Source organism: Acanthopagrus latus, chromosome 7, assembly GCF_904848185.1.
Source record: "Acanthopagrus latus isolate v.2019 chromosome 7, fAcaLat1.1, whole genome shotgun sequence".
In the NCBI taxonomy this organism is placed as follows: Eukaryota; Metazoa; Chordata; class Actinopteri; order Spariformes; family Sparidae; genus Acanthopagrus; species Acanthopagrus latus.
Window position 1 is genome coordinate 30,699,069 of NC_051045.1, and position 24,733 is coordinate 30,723,801.

Genomic DNA, 24,733 nt, shown 5'->3' on the forward strand with positions numbered 1-24,733 from the left:
TATTTTGTCTGCACCTAGAGCCTCCTACTTTTTGACAGTCTCAGCAAACTTCCATTAATATGCAAAACAAGGCAGTGCTGATCAAATATGAATCACAATACTGTTCATTATCTACGTCACCTCTAAAACCTTTTCAGAAACAGATTTTAGTTACTGCCATAATACATATTTTTGCTACCAGCTGGCTGCTTTACTATTTCCTGTTTCAAAATGGAGTCAGAACAGAAACCAAGCAACTGGCAGAATGTCACCCAGTGACAACTGGTCCAGTGCAGCACAGTACATTCTTATACCATAATAATACCATCGCCCTTTTTCTTTATTTCCTCTGGGCATGCAACACCTATTTCAAAAATATTTGTCTTTCTACTCCATAGACTCAGGCTTAGGGGGAATCTTTCTAGTGGTAAAATACTTCTTTAAAGGATACTTTAAACATTTATTTTTAAGCAGACCCATGCTACAATCTCAAAGCATCAGTTTTTGACGAGTCAGTGAAAACTCGACTTTCCTTACAAATGCACCTTTAAGTCTATACTGACTTAAAATGTTGAGTAGTCTATGTAGTTATGTTATTGCATCACAAATAGGCAAATTAGAGCATTTCAGAGTGAGCTTTGAGCAGGGTTAGGGTTAGGGATTTAGCTGCTTTCAATTCAAAATAACTTGACATTTTCTGGGGCATACTTTCTAAACCATATCCTGTGCATGCCAGCTGTGCACACTTTCCCTGGTATCTAGGCCATACCATTAATCCTGATCTTATGACATCAGGGACCATGTTGGAAATAAGTATTCTCACTTTTACATGTTATCCCTGGAACTCATGGTTTTCTACCTCCATAAATGAAGACAATCACTCAATTGCTTCAGACACCTACAATTTTGTTTAGTAATGATTAGCGACCTAATATCTGACTTTAGAGTCCCACCTCAGTAATATGTTGGTAAGGAAACATACAGTGCATGTTTATATTCTTGCTTTAAAAAATGCTTAAACAACAGAGGCACCTAGTCATTTTGGTGCCCTAAGTGAGATTAGGATTTGGAGTCCCATCCTGAAGTCCGTCACCAGAATATATGGACAACAGCCATCGGAAACATCATCAACAGTTTAATAACTTCTCAAACAAAAACATTGAATCAAACGGCAATAGACAATGTCCACAGTGACATACAATTAACAGAAGTCACCTGCTTATAGCTGCATTTCCCCTCAAGCAAGTGGTGCTGCTGCTCCTTGTTGCCTGACCTGCAGCTGTATCCAGACGTACAGTGCATCCATTCTCTTACACCGCTAAATAAAGTCAGTTGTGTAATTCTACTTTGGGTAAAGTAGGCCCTGTACAAATACGCTTTATTTAATTTGACTAATCTCTGCATTTAATTTGGAGAAGGTTTTACTGTAACATTCAGTAATAATAAAAAATAACAACAACAATAAAAGCAATAATAACACAGCAGTGTATCAGAGACCACAAACCATTTTCTGAACTTAGATGCTTCAGAGAGCAGTGTTGTTGGCAAATTAGAAGGCCATTCTCCAACAGCAGCTGGAGGCTTCTGCAAAAATGTCCCGAGTGCATCTGGAGAATGGTAGAGTAGATTGCCCGGATTATTACTGTACACGCAAAAACATGTAGCTGCAGCAGACAGAGAAGGACAAACAGCTGCTGCAGTCTACACACTGTGGTTTGCACCAGTGGTTCAACATAACAAATTATTACCCACTTGTGATTATGCATGAGTAAAATAAAAGATGTTGCACAACAATTAAATAGTTACACATGCCCAGCAGAAAAACGTTAAATTAACATGCTTGACATTCAGATGATTCATAAACATCCTTAGCAGCTAACATGGCTTCATTTTCTAGCATTATTAGCTAGTTTTGCTCTATTTTATTTAAGATAGCTAGTAAAATTTATACAACACGGAATTGTTTTAATGCTATAAAAGACAACATACTTTTTATAGTGGGATTTCTTTTCCTCCTCCTCTTTTCTCCATTTTCTGAAATGTACACTTGAAGGATCGGACCTTGAACTGTAAAAATAGAAACCTATAAGCTGCCTCTACCTGTCAGTCAAGCCTGCCACACTCTCTCCCTCTGACCTCAGATGTACCCCCCCCCAAACGCTCTCAACATAGTCAGTGCTCATGTGACACGGCACCACAAATGCATGCAGGATCATGGCCATCATGTGTCATTTTAGACACGTTCCCCAAGAACTCATCTGGCCGCAACTCGATATTAGACAAAAACAAATTGTCAGTCACAGCTCCTCTACGTTCAGGCTGTACACCCATGACACTCTGCTGAAGTGTGAAGTTTGAACCAACAATGATGACAGTTCATATCGGGAGCAAATCAGCAGTCTTGCCAAGTGATGCGCAGAAAACAATCTACTGTTCAACATAGAGAAAAACAAGAAACTGTTTGTTGATTTTAGAAAAAGGAGGCAAAGGTAGAGCTGAGGTGGACTAAGTGAACAATTTAAGGTTCCTGGGATTCAGCATAACGGAGAACATGGCTCTCCACTCTTGTAGACGATGCTCAGACTGTCCTTTGGAAAACTTTAGAAACTTTCAAACGTTCTTGTCAACATTTAAAGGAGGCAATGGAAAGCATTCTGCCTGAAAACATAACAAATTTGCATAGGATATGTTGGATAAAGACATATATTAGACACAATTAAATGCTGTACCCAATACAGATAATACCTGTTTGAAAGATGTAAGTTAGTTGAGTTTCTTGTGACTGATGGAGTAAAGTGTTAACAGCAAAAGGGGTTCCACAGATAAGCATGGGACACTGCAGCTGTCAAGGCCACACCGTCATGGTCCAGACGGCCAGCTCCTGGATTTAACAGGTTACGGAAACCTGGATTTCAGGGCGCACTCACATTTGAGCCAGCAGCTCTGTACTGTGCCTGAATACATGAACATGCCATATTTCCTGGAAATAACATTTTATTTTACTTCTATGCACTAGCAGTTGAACAGAAAATTCACAAGGACTTGATGATGATATATTAATGATTATGAGTTTTAATTTGACGCTGATGCAGTAGCAAGAAATTATTAATGTTACCAGGGAAATTGAGTATAACTTCTGACAAAACCTTTACCTAGTTAGACTTTGTTTGCAAATTGCATGAAAATCTAAATGAATGCTAGTATTTCTTAAGTGGAATAATGGCACAAAGAGTAAGAACGTGTGTTTGGTATTTCTTTGGGGTAACAATGCTTCTTGGCAATAAGTCTTATACCGCTGTAAAGCCTGTTTATTTCCCTTTTTAATAGTACCACATTTGTAAGGAACATGCATTTGTGGAATAAGCAGCAGAGCTGAGTATGTGGGTTGCATAAATGAAAAATTTGACAAATCTTCTCTGCCAAACAGCTATTCTGTTATTGACTCTTGTTTGGGGGATTGGATGATTGAAGTTAAATCATGAAAATCGAATCTGGTGGAGACTAGTAATAAAAATATGAAGCTGGAAATGTATAGAATATACACACCCAGATACATTGTTCCTATCTAATCTAATCTAATCGTTGTTTTTTCTCTACTGTTAAGAATGGAGTGACAGTTTTGAAGTTGGTCAGGTGTGACACAGCTACCTAGGAAGATGCTGACACATTAAAAGTATGAGAAGTGAAGTGCATGAATAAAAGAATTTAATTTAAAAAAAACACAATGTTTCCTGAATGGAAAGTTAGTGTGTCACACCTTCACTTGAACTGTGATAAGCTTGAAAGTATTTTTTTTTTAAACAAATATCTATATATGTATATCATTAACACTGATTTTTCTTTATTGCCTTGTGCAATCCCAGACAGTCTCCTCTGCTAAAGATGTTCTAACCTGTTTTAAAACATTGTGAACTGCAGAACTGACAGCCTCTGAAGGAGTCCAAGTACACGTCACTTCAATGAGCTGACCTTTATAAAATGCAGACATCCTGGGTTGGGAAAATAGGAGATGACAGAGTTGAGACATAGAACTTGGATGGATCTGACTAATACTAATATGGTTCTGATAAAGAAGCAGACAACAGACACTATGATATCAAGTTGACTCATTCGGTCTATCTGTTAAGACCCTTTTGTCTTGTACAATATACCATGTATTTTATTCAGTTTGTATCTCTTCGATCTATATATATCTCCCTTACAGCTTGTGTATCGGGCTACTTCAAGGCTGCACAGGGGGACCATAAATGTCTGCAGTGCCCAATTAATAGCAGAACCACCAGTGAGGGAGCAACCAACTGTGTCTGTCGCAATGGTTACTACCGCACTGACTCCGACCCTCAACAGATGCCCTGTACAAGTATGTGTGCATCAGCTTTTCATGACGACACATTGATAAATCTCAGTGTACTTGCTGCAAACGGCAACTTAAATCATTTTATTTGAACACTTATTCACCTGTGAAGTGCACAAATGTTACGTGAACGTGAAGCTGTCTACATTTATGTCAATGTAGTTTCAGTAGCTTACTCAGCAGCACAGCAAGAAAAATCAAGGACACACAGGCCACGAGTAAATATCATTCATCTGACTATGATGCAGGCCAGTAATGCTGATGTTGCACCAATCTGCCTGTAAATCCTCAAAAATCATAACCTATCTTGCTGCACAAACAGTAAGTATTATAATCTTAGAGCTTCTTTTCTGGCATAAAAATCCTGTAGGCTTTTTGTCAGGGGAATCAGAGGCCAGGGGGATGTTACCTTCCAGGTTAGCCTTCAAAAATACATCTTCCCCCCCTAATTATTTTGCAATCTGGATTTGGCTAGTGCACAAACCATGATAAATATTGAAATGGTTATCCTGTCTTGTCTGCTGAACTAATCTGACAAATTATAAAAGAGCACCATCTGTAGTAACTTGAAAAGGGGAAACAGTATTGTTTTCACAAATGTTCAGCATGCGAGCTTTGCTCCAAAGCATCATGGCAGTGAAATGCAGCGTAACTGACATTGTGCCTGTATTGCACTATAGTTAAGGGATTAGTTAAACAACACAAATTGCCCTACACTTACAAAAGCACTTTTTAAAGTACACAACTCATACAATTTTGTTCTCTCCAGCTGTTCCATCAGCTCCACAAAATGTCATCTCCATAGTGAATGAGACTTCTCTTAGGCTGGAGTGGAGCCCGCCACAGGAAGGCGGCGGCCGGGAAGATGTCGTCTACAACATCATATGTAAGAGCTGTGGCAGTGGGCGAGGTGGCTGCACCCGCTGTGGAGACAACGTGCAGTTTGTCCCACGTCAGCTGGGACTGACTGACACCAGCGTCCACATCAGCGACCTCCTGGCTCACACGCAGTACACATTTGAAATACAAGCCGTCAACGGAGTGTCTGACCAGAGTCCTTATTCACCACAGTATGCATCGGTCAACATCACCACCAACCAGGCTGGTGAGGCTAACACAATATTTTACATGGCATACCTTCATGTTGATAGTTCTAAGTAATTTGTTGAGTGATCAGGGGGAGGTCTACTAGTTTGAGTTAGTAGGTCATAGTTTCAGTCGTAATTTCAGTAGAGTGTCAGTGTTTTCTACAGCCTTGAACTTCACTTCGTCTTTTTTTTGTTCTCAGCACCATCAGCAGTGTCCATCATCCACCAGGTCAGCAGAACCCCCAGCAGCATCACCCTGTCCTGGTCCCAGCCTGATCAGCCCAATGGAGTTATCCTGGACTATGAACTGCAGTACTATGAGAAGGTACGTCGGTGCTGTTGGTAATCCCTTCCACATAGCTCTCTTGTACAGCTGCTACACACAGCATATTCCGATATTTATTTATTGGAACAGTATTGATATTGTCGTCTATCCAAATTGCACCAAATAAGACACTGTTCTTCAGCAACAAACCTACCAAGTGAGAAGTAGATCAAATGAATTGTTCTTAAGAATGCACCAGACTTACAGAGAGAAAGACATTTCTTCTTTTATAGTTAAGTATTAGACAGCTGGCAGGAAGACCATGCACTCTTATCTTATTCGTGTGTTTTCTGTTTTATTTTGAAACAATCTTCTTCTTGCTTCTCTTTTGAACTTTGAACTTTGCTTTTTCTTTGCACTTCGTCTTTTTGACTAGCTTTCTGTGTCTGGATCCCTTGGTTTTTGTATTCATTCAGCTTTGGTATAATAAAGCTTGCTTTTCATTCCCCCATTTCCTGCCTCCTGTGTGTGTGTGTGTGTGTGTGTGTGTGTGTGTGTGTGTGTGTGTGTGTGTGTGTGTGTGTGTGTGTGTGTGTGTGTGTGTGTGTGTGTGTGTGCGTGTGTGTGTGTGTGCGTGTGTGTGTTATTGGTCTTATCATTGTCTCAGTGGTCTGTGCATGTAAAACCAGAAGTAAAAACAGGTGCAGTGGTGTTTCTGATACATTTCCTTGCAATGAACACAAGGGAGTATGTCTGTAATTACAGCAACAAAACATGTGGAAGTGAGATGTGATCAAAAAGAATGGCTTTCTCAACCTTTCCTAATTTGACCATGACAATCCTACTACTCTAGTGACTTGTTTGTAGTTTGAGGAATAACCTCAGACAGCATTTGTATGATTATTGTTTTGATTATTAATTGGGATTTCTCATGCATGTGTTGCAGAACCAGGCAGAATGGAACTCTTCTCTTACAAGGAGTAGGACCAACACAGCAGTCATACGTGGCTTGAAGCCTGGAACTATATACGTCTTTCAAGTTCGGGCTCGGACTGTGGCTGGATTTGGACGCTTTAGTGGCAAAATGTACTTCCAAACCATGACTGAAGGTAGGCATGATAATAAAATTTGCTCACTTGTTTTCCGTGGGAATTTCTAGAAGGAAATCCAGCCATGGATCAAGTCAGTGTTTAAAAAAGTTCCTAACATCTCTTGGTTTGTCTCTTGACTTGTAGAGGAGTATAACTCCAGCATTGAGGAGAAACTCCCCCTCATCATTGGTTCAGCTGCTGCAGGAGTAATCTTCATCATTGCCGTCTCTGTCTTCATAGCTGTCTGTCGCAGGTGAGCCAGTAACAGGCTGTGAAATGATTTAATTAGAATGTTGTTTCTCTCAAGGCATCAAACCACCTTGTACTGTTAACCCTTGATGATGGCTTATGTCCTCTTCTAGCTATTTTATCTACAGAAAACTAAACCACTTACAGAAATGACTGTTGAGGACCCAAATGCAGAGAACACACAGGAGGTTGGATAGGGGAACAAAAAGTGAGCTTTGTTAAACAAAGCTGCAACACAAAAACCAAGAGACCAAGGAAAACCAAAAGAGTCACAAAGGAAAAAAAGAGAAAGTGGCAACAAACAGCTTAAACAAAATGCAACAAAGGCAAATCAATCAAATCAATGAGAAACAAGAGGAACAAAAACCAGAAACATACCAGGGCGAGACATGAGGAGACATGGTTGAGAAAGACAGGGCAGCGACACAGGGGCCCACAGACGGACACTGAGTAACGACCGTTAAACACGGAGGAAGACAGAAGACGTAAAAAACTGCCAACGACATGAGGGAGAACAAACACTATAAACACACACACACACACACACACACACACACACACACACACACACACACTTGTGAGGGGATGAGGAACAGGTGGAGTGAGGTGGGAAAAGGACAGGTGAGGTAAGGAATGGAAAAACACTGAAAGGAAGGAAAATCACAGAGAGGGAGGAACTGACACACAAGGGTACAATTTCAAGGGTAAATTAGGAAACAAGAACAACAAAAACTGGAATCATGACAATGACTGTGCCAAAAAAAAACCATTTAGCTCAAAGAACCTAAAAAGCAAAGGAGACGGTAAAAAATTGGTTCATTGCTGCAAACAACCCCTGTCGATGAGTTGCTGATAAAATTGAATTACTGGTGAGTGGAGGGATGAAAGAGCCACCAGGGGCAGGTAATGCTGAAATACTGTCGCTTGCATGGTGACAAAACACCTGGTAACATTTATCTTGTGTAGCTTTGGACTTCAGAACATCCATTATCAAACACTGTAGCCTTTAGGTGCCAATTGCTTTCACTAATGTTTCCAGTGGGTCCTCATCATGCCAGCTAAACACAGACGATGCATCAAAGCCACACCTTAAAAGTTAGCTTCCATTGATCTGGTTCTTACAGTACAAAACCTGAATGGTATAGAATATAGAATGCTGGAGGGAGCAATTTGTATGATATGGCTGGATTTTTAGTTTGTTTTAAGCACCAAAAAAATGAACTGACATTATTAACAGAATGTGATGAAACCACAGTGTTGACCTTATGTCAAAGGTATGTACTATGTAAGAGATATCTACTGAAGTTAGCATGCTAATTTGCTTGCCTCAGCCTGTTTTATAATCATACTCTTGAACCTAATGAGGAGACTTTCAGATTGTAGTCATTTATATTTCACATTTTCTTAGCCTTGAGTGAAATGAATGAATTAAAAAAAATTACAAAATGTCCAGAGAGGAAATTGTCTTGTATTTTCCTTACCATACTACATTTTATATTACAGAATTACAACCAAACATTAATAAAGACTTAATTAACGTTAAGACTCGTAACGTTAGTTAGGACAAGCCTAATTACCTCATTGTAAAACACAGACCCTTTTCTTGAGTTGACATTTAACAAAATAAAACCCATCAACACAGGCTTTGTCTTTCCACATCACCCCTGGTTTAGTTGAAATAAACCCTCAATTTACAGAGTAAGTTCTAAAATAAAGCTCTCTATTTTCACGTAACAGTCCCCATTTAAGGTCCACTTACTAGCTTTTTTAGTGTCATCCATATCGGTGGACAGCGTGACATAGTTGATGGAGATGGATATGTCGACATGTAAGCCTCTGTGTGTTTGTCCCCAGCAGGAGAAGTTCAGACAGACCAGAATCAGATTACACAGACAAACTCCAACATTATACCAGTGGTCACAGTAAGTAACACTGTACTGCACAGTTCTCAGTATGTCATCAGACCGGCTTGGTTTGGTTTGGCACAGTGTGTAAACAATGCAGGACATTTTTGTGTGTATAGCCGTTGCTGTCTCTTCCATCTCTTTGTTGAAGTGTCACCTGGAATGAAGATCTACATCGACCCCTTCACATATGAAGACCCAAATGAAGCAGTCAGAGAGTTTGCCAAGGAGATTGACATTTCTTTTGTCAAGATTGAACAAGTTATTGGTGCAGGTGAGAGACAACAGTGCATGACATAGGATATGATGTCAGGTATCAGAGAAAGAAGCTGGGATTTCACAACAGGGGGTTGATCCTGGAACTGTTTGGACTCTTTATTAGACCTCTGAGGATACTCAGTACTGACTGCATCAGGCCATGCCTTGCAATATCCATGCAAATGTCATATTACTGTCTAACAAGATCAAAGCTTTATGTATCATTTCTATTCAGGCCATGACAAAGAACTTTCATAGAGCTACTACCTGTCTACTTTGGTTTTAATTAGGGCTTAAATACAAAAGCAGTGACTACAGTCTTTACATTGCAACATGTGATAAACTTCACTTTTTTACAATAACACTGACCTTACACTGACAGGAGAATTTGGGGAGGTGTGTAGTGGAAACCTCCGGCAGCCTGGGAAGAGAGAGATCCTGGTAGCCATTAAGACGCTGAAGGTGGGCTACACTGAACGTCAAAGGCGGGACTTCTTGAGTGAGGCGTCCATCATGGGCCAGTTTGACCATCCAAACATCATCCACCTGGAAGGGGTTGTGACCAAAAGCAGTCCTGTGATGATCATCACTGAATTCATGGAGAACGGATCCCTGGACTCCTTCCTCAGGGTAAAGGAGACACACTTATTAATGACAAAATTGCCTTTCTTAGGAATTTGTTTCCTGTACGATGCTTGTATTACAGCACAAACAAGGTTCATTCATTCATTCATCGCAAAAACAAACATTAATTATCTGGATTTCTTTCTTGAAGCAAAATGATGGGCAGTTCACTGTGATCCAGCTGGTGGGAATGCTTCGAGGCATAGCAGCAGGAATGAAGTATCTGTGTGACATGAACTATGTCCATCGGGACTTGGCAGCTAGGAACATCCTGGTCAATAGCAACCTGGTGTGCAAAGTGTCAGACTTTGGCTTGTCACGCTTCCTTGAGGATGATACTTCAGACCCCACCTACACCAGCGCTCTGGTGAGTCTTCATCAGAGACTACAGGGGTCAAAGTGTGTTATGTTACCACTAGAACACTAGAAAAGTGCAGACACATCTGTCTAATAACTGCTGAGAGATCTGCTCAGCAAAGGGACTAAGGGGAAGGATTGGCCTTTTTATGAGTGAGATCCTGTCTATGAATTAATTTGATGTGTCAGTGAATAAACTATTATATTTAATTCAAAAATAGGAGCATGGCAAGGAATTTGATTGTATTGGTTTGTAATGGATCAACACATTTTTAAAAAATAATTGAATTACTAGATGCTAAGAGGCAAAACAGGAAATGGAACAAAGGAAAAGGGAAAAAATGGCTGGCCAACAGGTTAATACATTTTCAAAAAGCATCATCTTCCTGTCCACTGATTTCCACAGTTGTCTTTCCAGGGAGGGAAGATTCCCATCCGGTGGACGGCTCCCGAGGCCATTCAGTACAGGAAGTTCACCTCCTCCAGTGATTGCTGGAGCTATGGCATAGTCATGTGGGAGGTGATGTCGTATGGAGAGAGGCCCTACTGGGACATGAGCAATCAGGATGTACGTAGAGCCATGTGGACAAGCTGGAATTGATTTGTATATATCTTATATATCATAGAGCTGATCATGACCCCATGTTTGAATCATTTGTTCCGACTCAAAATTCAAATTTAGAATTTGCTTTTAAGCATATGCATATTATATGTATTTATATTTACACAATTTTAATTTCATGACTTTTTTAATTTATAAAATATATAAATGGATCAACAATTAAATAGAGTGAAATAATTACTTAATGTTTTAAAGGTAAGTATTTTTTCATTCTTATTTTATATCATTTCGTAGTCTTTACAAATATCTGATTATTATCAGGTGTAGAAGTGAAGATTTAAATGTGTTGGTGGTCCTGCCTTAATATTTTGGATACCATGGTTGTAAACCCTAAAGGAATATGTTGAACATACATTGGGGACAAACTAGATACAACATGTAAGAGAAAATCAGTTTTGGGAAATATCAAAGGCACCGTAAGGCGCAAGCTAAAACGTGATTTATCTCAATCAAGCATTGGTTTCATTCAGTCTGTGTTTTTTATTGCTTGTCTTATCTGTTTAGTGCAGTTCTGTACTGAATCCAGTTCTAGTTATGGTCAGACTAAAACCAGTTTGACAATTCTTGTAGGTTATTAATGCCATAGAGCAGGACTACAGGCTGCCGCCCCCCATGGATTGTCCTAGTGCACTGCATCAGCTGATGCTCGACTGCTGGCAGAAAGACCGCAACAACCGGCCCAAATTCAGCCAGATTGTCAGCACCCTGGACAAGATGATCCGCAACCCTAACAGTCTCAAGGCCACAACACCACTGTCATCAAGGTATGGCAGAAATGACTTCCATCACTTCAAAATATGAAAATATGAATGACATAGACCCCTCACAAATGAACTTTCTCACAGGCTGTTATGCTCTCCTTTTTGTCTTCTTTCCTTCCCACAGTGTTCACTTACCTCTGCTTGATCGCAGCGCTCCAGACTTTTCCTCTTTCAGCACAGTGGATGAGTGGCTGGATGCGATTAAGATGGGCCAGTACAAGGAAAACTTTGCCAACGAAGGCTTTACCAGCTTTGATGTGGTTTCTCAAATGACCATGGAGTATGTCAAATCCTTCTCATATAGCCACACTTTAAAGAAGAAAGATTATACAAAGAGAGCTATGGTGATGATTCTGGCCATCGTGGTTGTCATTGCTGGTTAATTGTGGTTTAAACCCTAAGACAGGAGCAAGGGTTTCTGATGTGTAATCAAAAAAACAAATACCTAATAAATATTTACAGTTACATAGAATGACATTAAAACTATTATATGTAAGAAAAGTAGATTTTTGAGTCTCATTACTAACTCATCAAATAATGCAAACATTGAGACAGCAGCCAAACCTGACCTACAATCCCAAGCGTCAGTATTTGATGAGCTGGGATGAGACTCAAAAATTAACTTTTCTAACAAATAGGACCTTTAACAAAAATCTCCCTAAAAGAAAAGTCCCAGAGAAATTGCAGAGCATTGAAGAAATATTTATCTTCAGTAATGTCACATTCGTGCATGTGTGTGTCCATACCCTCAGTCCAACAGGAAGTTCATTTTTGCCGCCATTTTGACCCATTTCCATGCCTACAACTCCTCCATAAAACAAAACTCTACCTCCACAGTGGACATGAACGGTGATCACCCACACAAAAGTAATTAACTTTCTCCACTTGGCCAGCACTCATTTCAGATGTTTCATTGAGTAATTTTATACTACATCACATAAAGACCCACCTTTTCTAAAAAGAAATTCCTGCAGAAAACAGCTCCTTTCAATGCACATAGATGAGGTTAAATACACAAACTTCTGGAAAACAATATGCACCCAGAGCACAGGCTGAGGTGGAGCTAACTGAAGCGTGCACAACTATGTCCTGAAAAACCAAGTCCATCAGGACAATATACTGTGCTTTTGGGAAGTCTCTTCCTATTACAACAATGCTAACACTAATTGAGCTAGCACAAAAAGCTACATGAAAAAAAACAGTTGCCAGCATTAAACCTCCTATACAGTGATGCTAAAGTGCACTCCTGGGAGCCAAAACGCACACTAAAGTGTCTTCTTGGAGTCAAAAAAGCATGCCAAAGTGCTAAATGCAGTTCTTTTCGCCCTTCAAAAAGTCTGTGCATGCCACTGCTCCTATAGCTAAACAGAGTCCAGCTTAGTAAATTGTTTTCAAATGAGGCTCTGGAGATGACGTACAGAAGCCACAACAATAGTAACGACTATAATAATTGAATGCATATAAATATGGGTATTTAGTATTAAGTATGATTATAATCATAATCATAAGAATGGTTAGGATAGTAGGATTCAAGCAGTAACAAAGCTGCAGGGCCAACCACGATCCATGGGAAGCAAAGAGACCTCAGCAATACTAGTAACATTGATTGTATATATTATTTGATTTTTTGTGTGAACATTGAAAAATAAAAGGGAAGATGGGATATTGACTTCAGAGGCAAACAATTCAAATGGAAGAGCGAGCACTCCATGTACAGAGGCTGCTTGTCATCCCCTGTCTCCTCCCGTTCAAGTCAAAGATGTTCTACTTTAATTAAAGGCTTAAAGCCAAAAGCTTACAATCTTATAAAACAAAGACATATTATTTCAGTGCTAAAAAAAAGAAAAAATCAGTGCTAGAAATTCAAAGGCATTGAAATGTCAATATCTGAGGTGCTTTTGCTGCCATAAAAACATAAATTCTATCTGTCCTCAAAATATGTAAATCAAATCAGTGTTATTTATATCGCCCACATTCACATTGCCTCAGTGGGCTTTACAATATGTATAGTGAACAACATACTCTGTGCTTAGACCCTCGACTCGAGTGAGGAGAAACACGTCATTGAGGGGAAAAACAAAAAACTTTTAACAAGGGGAAAAAAAGATGAGGGAAACCACAGGAAGAGCTGCAGAGGCGGGATAGCTCATGCAATAGATGTCACATGTGCAGAACAACAGAATCACAATTTACAAATTGCATTGACAGAATATCAGATACAATTTATGTATTATATGTAAAATGTGTGGATCCAGGGGAATGACTGAGCAGGCTGAGGCATCGCCAAGCGGTGCCGAGCCAAATGACCTCCTCTCCACCGCGGTGACCTCAAAGAGGGTGGGTCATACAAGATAATTAGCAACAGAAAAGAGAACATCAGAATGAAGAGGCAACACATTTTACAGAAGTACAGATATACAGAGCTGTAAAACAGAGGAGAGCAATGATCCTGCAGAGCCCAGGATATGACTATCCAGATCCATCAATATGTGAGGTGGGAGGAGGAGGACGAGGCGGAGCCAATGAGGGCGACACAGCTTGCAGCTTGAGGGAACAGAAAACAAACACACACAATAACATGCTGATGCCCTTTGACAGTTTTGTCAGCCCTGAGTAGAGGCTTCTTTTTTCCCTCCAGACTCAAAAACCTTCATCAGTCACATAGTTAGGGCAACCTGTAAGCAACCTAAGTGATAAAACTAAGGGCAAAAAAGATGTCAATCTATCCACTGTTGTTATGGAGCTAACAGCTAGCATCCAGAAAAACAGTAGGATTTGAAGGATTAAAGTGATAGCTTTGTTGGTATATTGAAGTGGAACTGACAAATTATTTCTCCTCAGGGACATCCTTAAAGTGGGAGTGACGTTGGCTGGCCACCAGAAGAAGATCCTCAACAGCATCCAGTCCATGAGGGCCCAGATGAACCAGATCACCTCAGTGGAGGTGTGACACCAGGAGCAAACAGGCTCTGTAAACTGTAAGAAACTCAGCAGCCAACAACCTTGCACTCTCTTGAAACCACCTAGGAGGGGTGATGACCCGCACACAGACTGTGACTCCAATCTAATCGCACCCTCCGTCCATCCCTCCAAATCTCTGGAAAAGGCGCCATCAGTCTGCAGCACAGCACAGATGTTGGGTAGTTTTCTTGTAGCTGTTGTATGTCCAGGTAACATTCACAACCTCGTCTTAAAACTGCTCAGTCTATGTCTATTTAAAGGACACTTTGTTTCATTTATCCCTTAGAATAACACACCACATTTAGTCCCACTATCACCACATTCATACATTCAACAACATATTCTTTTCATATTTTAGGACTCAATGTTGAAAATGAATTAAAATGAAAAACAGAATTCAACTTGATACTGCAAAATGCAGATAACCTTATTACTTTAAATTGATAGCACCTGTTTTCAGAGAATTTGCCACCTTTTTAATTGCGTGACAGCAGATTCTTACTGCTAGCTGTGACTCACGTGTTGTAGGGCGCCTTTTGACTGGTAGTCAATGAGGAACAATGCTGGTGGATGCTTTAGTAAACTAGGCTATTTAAAGTTTTTCCATAACCTTTTCGTAATATCAAACCGCAATGTCATACTTTTAAGGCAAGCAGTTTCACAGTAATGGACATTAAATGTATTTGCATTCATTAATTGCCTGTCTATATAATAGTCTTCATTGTCACTGCTGGAATCCATGAAGGCTTCAATTAGCCTGTCTATGCACAAGGGATTCACAAAAATCCCAGTCTTCTTTGGTACAGTTTTTTTGGCTGCACTGTTAACAAATGAAGACGAGTTAGCTGCTACCAGTTGTTCATTCATTTATGATTTGCAATAGAACCACACAGTTGGCACTAGTCAGCCTTTGCTGCCAGCTTTCTGACTGACTGAGCGGGTAGAATTGCCAGAGAAATCCATCAATGAGAGAAATCACTGTGATTGGACAATCAGCTAAGGGAAGGGAAACTGAGAAGAAAGGGAAAGCGCCTCAAGCCCGTTGCTGTAGTAGCCATGATTTCACCCATTTTAGGTCCATTAGAAGTTGCTATATTAGTAAGAGTGGAACAAGAAATGTTGCTTTCTCATGATAACAGTTTGTATATTCGCAGTCTGGAGTCTTCCCTTTTTGAATGATGAATACAGACTACCGCTGCCCAGTGGTATAGAGATTTATATCCTCTCATGCGGGCAAAAAGTGCACAAGCTAGTTGGCCATCAGACGTTAATGGTGTGTTCAAGTGCAGTTTTTTAGCTGATACAAAGTCAATGTGAGGTGACATAACAGTAAGCCTTTGTTGCCGCTAGTTCTCTGATGTCGGTTTGGTGTGTCTGAGCCCTACGAGAAGTATTTCAGTGGCTGTGCTGTTAGAAGCTGCAGAAGTTGTTTGGACTGGTGAATAGACAAAACAACCATGATGCTAATGTCAGGCCACTGACTTTAAACATGTCCTCCTTAATGAATCCTGTGTTAGCTGGTCAACTAAAAATGCCATAAAATGGTGTGAACTGATGTTTTTAAAGCCATTTTGTTATTATGATTCATTTCATAGCGTTTTCATGCTGCACATGAATATTGAGCAAAACAATATGCTGCATGTCTTTACAGGCTGATTATTTTCAGTTGTCAAAGCAAATTCAGTGTTACAGGGACAACACAGTTGTCATTTTATACATATCAATATACTACACTGCCCTATTATGGCCCACAGAAACAAAAAGATGGATGGGGTTTTATGCCGTCTAGTCTCCACTGTGTGAGTGATTCAATGTCTTAATTAGTTTACACTCTACCTGATTTATAGAAAAAACCAATTGTGCCCCAAATTCCAAAGTTCAGTCCCAGCTCAAACTTAACACAGTTTGTACAGAAGCACCTTAGATCAAATATCTCATAATACAAGACCTGTTTCTCACCTCATGTGTCTGATCCCATGTGTTTAAGTATCAGCATATACTAAAACGACAAATATGGAGGACAGAGAAGAAGAGAAGAAATGATTTGCCATATTTCAGCTCCTTGCAAAAAGTGCATGGATTGGCAGACTATCTTCCTTGGCAGTGCTCAGTGTGACTGTCCTGGATACCTTTTCCTGTATGCAATATGACTGATGAGTTGTCAAATAATATAATGACAACCTAGTGTGTCTTTTTGTTCCAAGAACATTATAATTGGTGTTGTCCCTGGTCCATCATTAAGATTAAGCAGTCCCATTGTTCTGATGTCAAAGTTTGGCAGCTCGTGTTTTTCCTGGGACATTATCAGAAATGCTGCTTCAGGACTATTATTTTAACCTATAAAATCAGTGTTGAAAACTACATCTGAGAGCAAGCCATCATGGTTGGGTTGAGTATAGGACTCTCACTCGGGAGACCAGCTGTTGTATCCTATTTAGAACATACTGTCATATAGTTCTTTCAGTTCACTAACTTTCCTTTTCTTTTCAGATTTCTGTTGCTATTTGGTTAGGTTCAGGGAACCAAAATACTTGGTAGAGTAAGGGACTTCAAATATTTGGTTAGATTTAGTAAAACATGGTTTGGGTTAAAATCGACCCTTTCACAATGTTAAACACAATGGCCCTCATGTATCAAACGAACATACGGCAGAAAACCGTGCGTACGACCATTTCCACGCAAGCTTCGGAATCTATCAATTTAGACGTGAGCAGAAGCTACGATCAGATCTCACGTCAGGTCTGAGCTCGTGTACGCAAATCTGAGTCTGTGGATTTGCGGTGCAGCAGTCACGTATTTAGAACAGATCAAAATGGATTTTTAAAACGAATAAAGTTTTTTTTTATCAATAATAAAAAAGCCCACGTTTTTACTGATGCCACGTTTTTGTAAAATAAAATATGATAGGCTAAACAGCCTAACATGACAACTAATTAAAGTAAGACCTAATAACCACGCTGGCAAAGCTGCTACAGAGCAGGGCATGTGAGCGGAGCGAGGTCAGGTCAGAGCGCGGAGCAGGTTTTAATCTAAAGGCCAGAGCGATGGTTCCGTTTCGCTCCAGTTCTGTTCCGATACCGCTCTCCATGAGTCTAGGTCATGCACAAGTCCACTCAGACTCACGTGTGCCTTCAAGAGTTAGCCTACATCAGAGGTCATTCGTTCAGAGATGGAGTTTGTAAAATATTTCAAAAAGCGAGCAGACAGGTCATATAGGTGCAACGTCAGGAATTGCTCCCTCTTTTAAATTTGAGTGAACGTGGAGTGATTTCACCTGAGCTGAATGAAATTTTAAATGAGCGGAGAGCGCTCTTTGAGCGGAGCTGTCTGGTATAACTTTGAGCGATGGAGCGAACACCCACGTAAGTGGGGAGCAGAAATTCTCTCAGCTCCGCTCACATGCTCTGCTACAGAGCAGGAGCGCAGATTCAATAGTGCACACACACACACACACACACACACACACACACACTCACACACACACACACACACACACACACACACACGGGTCACAGTGGAGCTGCTTCTGGTTGCTGCAGGGCAGGTGGCTCCGTCTCGGACCAGCAGGGGGAACACTGCTGTATACCCCAGAGAAAGTGTGCCATATTATTTTGGCCTGTTCAGTTTTGCACAACACTGCATTAGTGAACAGAGTGCCTGTGATGTGCCGGAGCTGCCGGGATGCAGATCTCCATCTCGGAACAGTTTATTTTCTTGCCAGTGTTTCTTCTCTCCATGTTTGACCTCAGTGGGCGAGGCCTCCGAACCAGGAATATTTAGAGGCGTAACATGTTAATGACGATCGAATTCAGCCGCTGCATTTATCAGGACCCGGTCATTCGTACGCTGGGATTGGTCAGATACGAATGTTTCATAAATCACACTTGTGTCCTGTCATAAGAACAATTCTGCGCTCAGATCTGCACCCGTTTTCACGCAAGATTTATAAATGAGGGCCAATGTGTTTGAAATGATAACTTCTGCCATGTGTGTACTTTCCCAGTCTTTTTCTCTGTGTTAAGCTAAGCTATGACATTACAAAAACATGATTGTCAGTATCCATGATGGTCCTGGAGTAACATTTATTATGAGGTTCCAGGAACCACACCAACATATTGAATAATCTTAGTTTAACAAGGCTGTCACACTTTCACAAATTCACTTTGCAGAATGAAAGTTCCTTAATGGAATCCAAGGAAACAGCCTTAATATTAACTTTGCAGTTGACACAAGAACAGTAATAAGTCATACATCAAGCTAAACCCATGAGAGAGTTTTACAATCTGACGACCTGACTGACATGACTTCATTGTTTGTCGGTAGCTTCCAAACCCTTTACACAATTCCAAGGATCATGTGCCTGTCAACTGTTACTTAAAGAATAAGTTCAACCAAAATGGCACTTCAGGCGTTATCTACTCATCCCCATTACAAGTCAGGTGAAGTTTCATAGTTCACAAAACATTTCTGGAGGTTTACAGTGAAACAGCATTGCAGCATTTTCCTAAACAACTGAAATACACAGGGAGTTGATTTAAAACATAAAATAAGCAACTTAGATAAGAAATATAACAGACATATTATGGCTCAAGAAAGCTCGTCTTGTGTAATGCAGGCCATCCAAAGTTACTAGTTCCCAAATTGATTTGAAAAATGTTATTTACACCCTTTCTCAAGCCAGAATCGTCACTGTAGCCACTAAGCTAAAAGTGCTGGCGCTCACCGTGTCTGAAGATGTTGCACAAGCTTAACTGGCTGTCAAAGGTGTAAATAATGTCTTTTCAAATCAATTTGAGATCTCTGGGCTTCTGAAGTCTTGGATTACACTGAATAACACGTAACATATGGAGCCATTTTAAGTTTATTTCTGTTGTACAAAGTCCCTATCTATTTAAGTTAAGGGGAATGCTGCAACGCTGTTTGCTGTGAAGCTCCAGAAATATTATGCAGGCTGCAAAACTTCACCTGACTTTCCATCAGCATATGAAAAAATGACTGAACTTTCATTTTTGTGTGAATTTATCTCAAGGTTTGGGCAGGGTTAAGGAAAGATGGTGGTATGGTTTTGGTCAGGGTTTGGGTCTACAGCACCATAACAGTGTTATGCTACTTCTGCATTTGTCATGACAAGGATGATAATTCACGTTGCCATCACAAACAGCTGATTCTGTCGTCGTTCTTCATGAGGACGAAAGCGTCATGACTTCCTTCAAAATGAGCGTTAATCCTCTCAGGTTTTCTGTAGGACTGACACCATGGATTATGGGGCCTTCGTCTCTGCTCGGATTTTCTCTCCATTTGTGTAATCCTTTTATGGTTTCAAATGATCCAGCTGAGGTGAGATGCTGAGTATCGTACCAGCGATTGGTGTAAAGGGAACATGATTTTTAGACATCACAGAAACTGTACACTCTCAGAACTCTATTTTGTGGGTATTTAAAAATGTGAATTTTGATAAACGTGTGCTTTTTATAATTGTTAAGCAGTTATGACAATAATTTATACTTCACAGTACAAAAAAGTGAATTTTCACCTTGGGACATGTGATATCTGTGTGATTCATTTTTGTTATCAGGACATTTGGCATGTTTAGCATCTTCCTTACACTGTACTAACACAAAGCACAGCTTTACCCACTTACTGTTGATGTATGGTACAAGAGTCTTTACCTTGTTTATAAATGGTCAGAAGTTCCTCAATTTGTGTGAGGAACTGATACTGTGATAGCACCCAATAGCACCCCCCAATACATAACATTTCCTCCAGGCTGACTGTTGTGAAAGTTGTGTTGAAATTGCAAAATTGTTTAATCTCTGGAGGGAATACATCTCCTTTCCATTTTTTATGTGTCAGTTCTTCCTTATGATCTGCTCACTAAATGAAACATTTTGAGTTACCGCAACTAAAACTCTCACTTGAAATACAGTGCAGGCTTTAACAAGATAGCCACAGTGGGTTAATCCTACATGGCACTTTTACCTCCCTCATCTGATTGTTACATACTTGTGCACAATGAGGTTTGAAGAAATGCACTGAACTGCTTTACTTGTAAAATACTGAGTGGTGCATGTTTATGTTTGAATATTTTTCTGTGTGTTAAGTGGACTGTTCAAAGCTGGCTCATCTCAGACATACTGCACACTGTGGCTGTGCCCTGTGCTCTGTGTCAGACTTCCTGGAGTCACACACCATTTGTTACATTTTAATGACTGCAGTCTATAAACGGTGCTTCCACATCTCTCTTTCTGAAGCGCTTTCAACTGTTTTTTTTTTTTTCAGATCCTCCATTTTCCTTTGATGTTTAATAAATGTTGTTCAGTCAGATTTTTCAATACCAATCTGCACTATTTTGTCATACTACATTATGTGTGGTATTATTGTGACAATGCTTTTAAATGTGTTACAGACAAAAAAATGACACTTTTCAGTACTGTACATATGGATGGGATGCACATTTCAGTGTTTTAGCACACTGGGCCAATACAGCACATTGACTCTGTAACAGCAGTTACTGTTCAAACTTACAATGTTAATGTTAATCTAGCTCTCCAAATTACTACATTTCAGAGAAAAAATCTGTATAGTTCAAATTCTTGTATTTTAAAAGTTTTTTTTGTTTGTTTGTTTTAATGTTCGTCTCTTTACATGTTTCGATGTGTAAATTATTAATTCTTACCAACTGTTCTGGAATCGGCCCAATAGATTGCCTCAGCTGGCTGCAACATAATACTTTGGGGCAATCTCCAACTGTCAAAGTTACGTCCGCTGGGGGCGCCGTTTAGCTAACTCGGTAGAGTGGGCGTCCTATATACAGAGGCTTTGTCCTCGCCACAGTGGTCCCGGGTTCGAGTCCCAGCCTGGGGCCCTTTGCTGCATGTCACTCCCTCTCTCTCAACCTGTTTCCTGTCATGTCTTCAGCTTCTATCAATAAAAATGTTAAGTCCACTGAAAGTGCTTGTTTTTGCCACTGACAGGTTGAAGATGTTATTTTCAGTGTCTGACAAAATTTCATAAATGAGTCTTATGCAGGTAGACCTTTTTGTTAAATAATAAGATCAGTTTTGTTACCAAAAACACAAGTCTCATTGAAGGAGAGGTCCCACTCTGAAATCTAAAGAGGTGAGTTGTTACAGTTTTTGCCTCATCTACTTTGTCAAAATCAGTAAAATGCACAAAATGTAACTGCTGCAGCTCGGGGACTCTCTATAAAAACAAAACAAAAGACATTTGCAGAGTTGTGTGTGGGGGGCCTGGTGGAGGTATAGTCACTGACAGTCATGTGCAGACCCTCAGCCTCTGGAGGAATAAACAACGGGGTACCAAAATCTGCTCTGACCCGTTTACCCATGTGAGGAGAGCTCAGAGATTACTGGGGATTTCTTTCTTTTTAACACTGAAACTTGGGAACTTTTAGAAAATGAAAGTACACAACATAACTAAATACAGACAACAGCTGTCTAGTTGTTTTAAGACATGGTTATGCAGCATTTTTACATGTTATATCTTAAGTAGTCAGCCATGACTTTGGAAATATGTTCTTGCTGGCAGTACCTGTAGGTTATCTATGTCTCTCTATCTCACTCTGATTCACATTTCCACTGTCAACTTCCTGCAACAGCTGAATGAGATTTGTGTTTCTGGTTACAGAAAGGATTGTATTATTTAATGAAAAAGGTCTACAGAAATTGCTTCGGTAATATTGTCAGACATTTAACATAATTAACAACCGCCCCCTGTCAGTGGCAAATACAAGAACTTTTAGTGGACACAGCTTTGGCAGTTGGAGTTGGCACAAAGGATTATGTTGCAGCCATCGCAGCACTGTCACAGCTGCCAGCTGAGGCAGTCTGATAGACCTTCTGCATAGCTTTTGATAAGAATGAATCTTTAAATCAAATTGTGGAAATAAAAGGCCCAGGTTCAAAAACACCTGAATTCTCCAGTCTACCTTACAAATTTGAGCACACTACAGTATAAATGAACAACCATTAAAAGTAAAGTGGACATTTTTTTTTCTTTTGATTGTTTTACATAGAAGATATCTCACGTGTCAAATTACCACACCAAACAACTGTATTATATTATGTATAGCAACTCTGGCAATTGAAAAGACATTAACTATGTAGCACTGAAGGAAATATTGCACAACACACTCACTCATAGCAGTGTTACATTCCTATCGCCTGATGCTATTTTTATTACTTTTTTAATAATTAAATCCTGCTGTGAATTTAGAGCCAAAATACAGATTTTGTCTTTGTATGTGGGTTCATTCACAAACACAGAAATGATCTCACTTGAATAGGACCTATTTATGTACAATTTAAAGAGAACATTACATTTTTGTGTAACTGTTTGATTGTCCCTGCGCCGTCGTCGTCCATGTGCTGGCCCATGCCTGAACTACACTGTGGCTGCTTTTCAGTCCTTGCATAGAGCTGAAAAGTGCCTGATTCTGGCAGTAGTTTTCCACTTCCTTATTTCTAAAGTTCTTATTTGCTTTTACTCTTAGACTGGCATGTTTTGTACAGTGCTGGAGTCAGAACACAGTCAGTATTATGATCAGCAGCAGATTAACAGAGCTGGCATTGTTCTGTTGTATGTCAGTGCCATAAGGTGCTGAAACAATTTCTTGATACACTATTTATCCTGCACATCCCAAAATGACAAAGATATATCACCACTCCCAAAATAAACATGACCACTCTAGTGTACATGGGCTTAGGCAGGGAAACTATCCCACTAAAACTACTTGATTACGTTTAAGCACTGAAACTACTTAGTTAGGTTTAGGAAAACATAGGGTTTGGGTACCTAGATTACAAATGTAAATGTAGTTCCATTATTTACATGCTGTTGTTTAACTGCATTAGTAATTACAGAGAAAAGACTGTGGGAAAGGAGTATCAGCAGAGAGGTGAATGGATAGTTCGATGACAATGCCTTCAAAACAGCCCAGTAGCCAGGATAAATTGTTGCCAGGTAATGTTTCTGTTGAACCACTGGCAAGTTCACACCAGATGGACATTTCTATAAAACATTATAGATACGTCACATTCACATTACACATCTATGACCTGGATTTCATATCTAGAGGTGGAGACAGTGAATGCAGTTTGAAACGATGTGTTTTGTGGCAACAAAAATGGGTCTTTTTGACCGGGAAGTCATGGTATCTCCTGCTGTATTGGTAATGGGAGAGATCAGTGAAAATTACTTCTCTGAATGAAGTATTTCAGCTTTATGCAGTACGTGTTCCCTTTAATGCACAATCTTCCTTTTTGCCTGACCTGGTGTGACCCTGCAAGTATTTCTACTCTGTGTAGCCAGGAGTTTGAATGACCTTTCCTGGAACCTTTTTTTTTTTTTGTTTTTTTTGGTCCAAAGCACATGGGACACAGGGGTTAATGTTAGATTCTAGATGGTTCACCCACAAGCACACAAGCCTCTCTTCTCAGCCCTTACCACTGTGATCTCACTTGGACTTTTGTTTTTTCTATTTTATGTTTTTTCTGTATAAATGTATATTTGATGGCATACCTGTGAATGATGTATCAATTTGAATTATTTGTAATACTGGTATTGGTTTATTTTGTAAAAAACAAGTAAATGAAAAATAAAGAAAGAAAAGAAAAAAATGATAACTCAGTTTTGTAGCAACTGTCTTCAATAATAAAAAAAAAAAAGAAAAACAATGGTGACATGTCGTATGTGCAGTGTTTCATTCTTTTACATTAGTAAATGGAATGTAAATGTTCTCAAGTACGATACTTAAATACAATTTTCAGGGATTTACTTTACTGGAGTAGTTCCATTTTCTGCTACTACATACTTCCACTCCACTACATTTTCGGGGCAAATATTGTATGTTTACTCCAAGACAGACTGCATGCTGCATCTCACCTAGACAAGTACATAAACAAAAAGTTACTGTACGATACAGTGGATTTTACCACATCTCCTGCCTGTTGCTGCAGACAGCATGGAACAAAAGAGAATCCAGACAGCCATAATACAGAAATCATAAATCCAAACAGAACACAGGGAGCACATGGGAACCGGGAAAAAGACACTTTTACACAGGACAAAGGCAAGATGAATACAGGAGTGAGGTGAGGATGAGAACTGAACAGAGGAACAAAGAGTGAGGGAACAAAGTTTTTCTTTTCATTTGTTTATGTCAGCAATATAAAAACAAAGAGAAAAATGCTACACATCAG

The 24,733-nt window shown here is 39.8% G+C and overlaps 1 protein-coding gene across 5 annotated transcripts in view; it reads left to right on the plus strand.

Moving 5' to 3' along the window:
- The window catches only part of ephb2a (eph receptor B2a), a 62,716-nt gene extending 38,555 nt beyond the window's left edge, over positions 1–24,161 (plus strand). Inside the window, exons 4-16 of one of the 5 annotated variants that reach the window (XM_037104040.1) lie at positions 4,184–4,339; positions 5,103–5,438; positions 5,622–5,746; positions 6,633–6,795; positions 6,922–7,030; positions 8,881–8,948; positions 9,082–9,204; positions 9,571–9,818; positions 9,964–10,179; positions 10,576–10,737; positions 11,362–11,555; positions 11,677–11,832; positions 14,394–24,161. In XM_037104040.1, the coding sequence (XP_036959935.1) occupies positions 4,184–4,339; positions 5,103–5,438; positions 5,622–5,746; positions 6,633–6,795; positions 6,922–7,030; positions 8,881–8,948; positions 9,082–9,204; positions 9,571–9,818; positions 9,964–10,179; positions 10,576–10,737; positions 11,362–11,555; positions 11,677–11,832; positions 14,394–14,502 (2,165 nt within the window). In that variant the 3' untranslated portion in view covers positions 14,503–24,161. The other 4 variants (XM_037104042.1, XM_037104041.1, XM_037104043.1 and 1 more) reach the window with 4 other exon arrangements.
- The last annotated feature ends 572 nt before the right edge of the window (positions 24,162–24,733 follow it).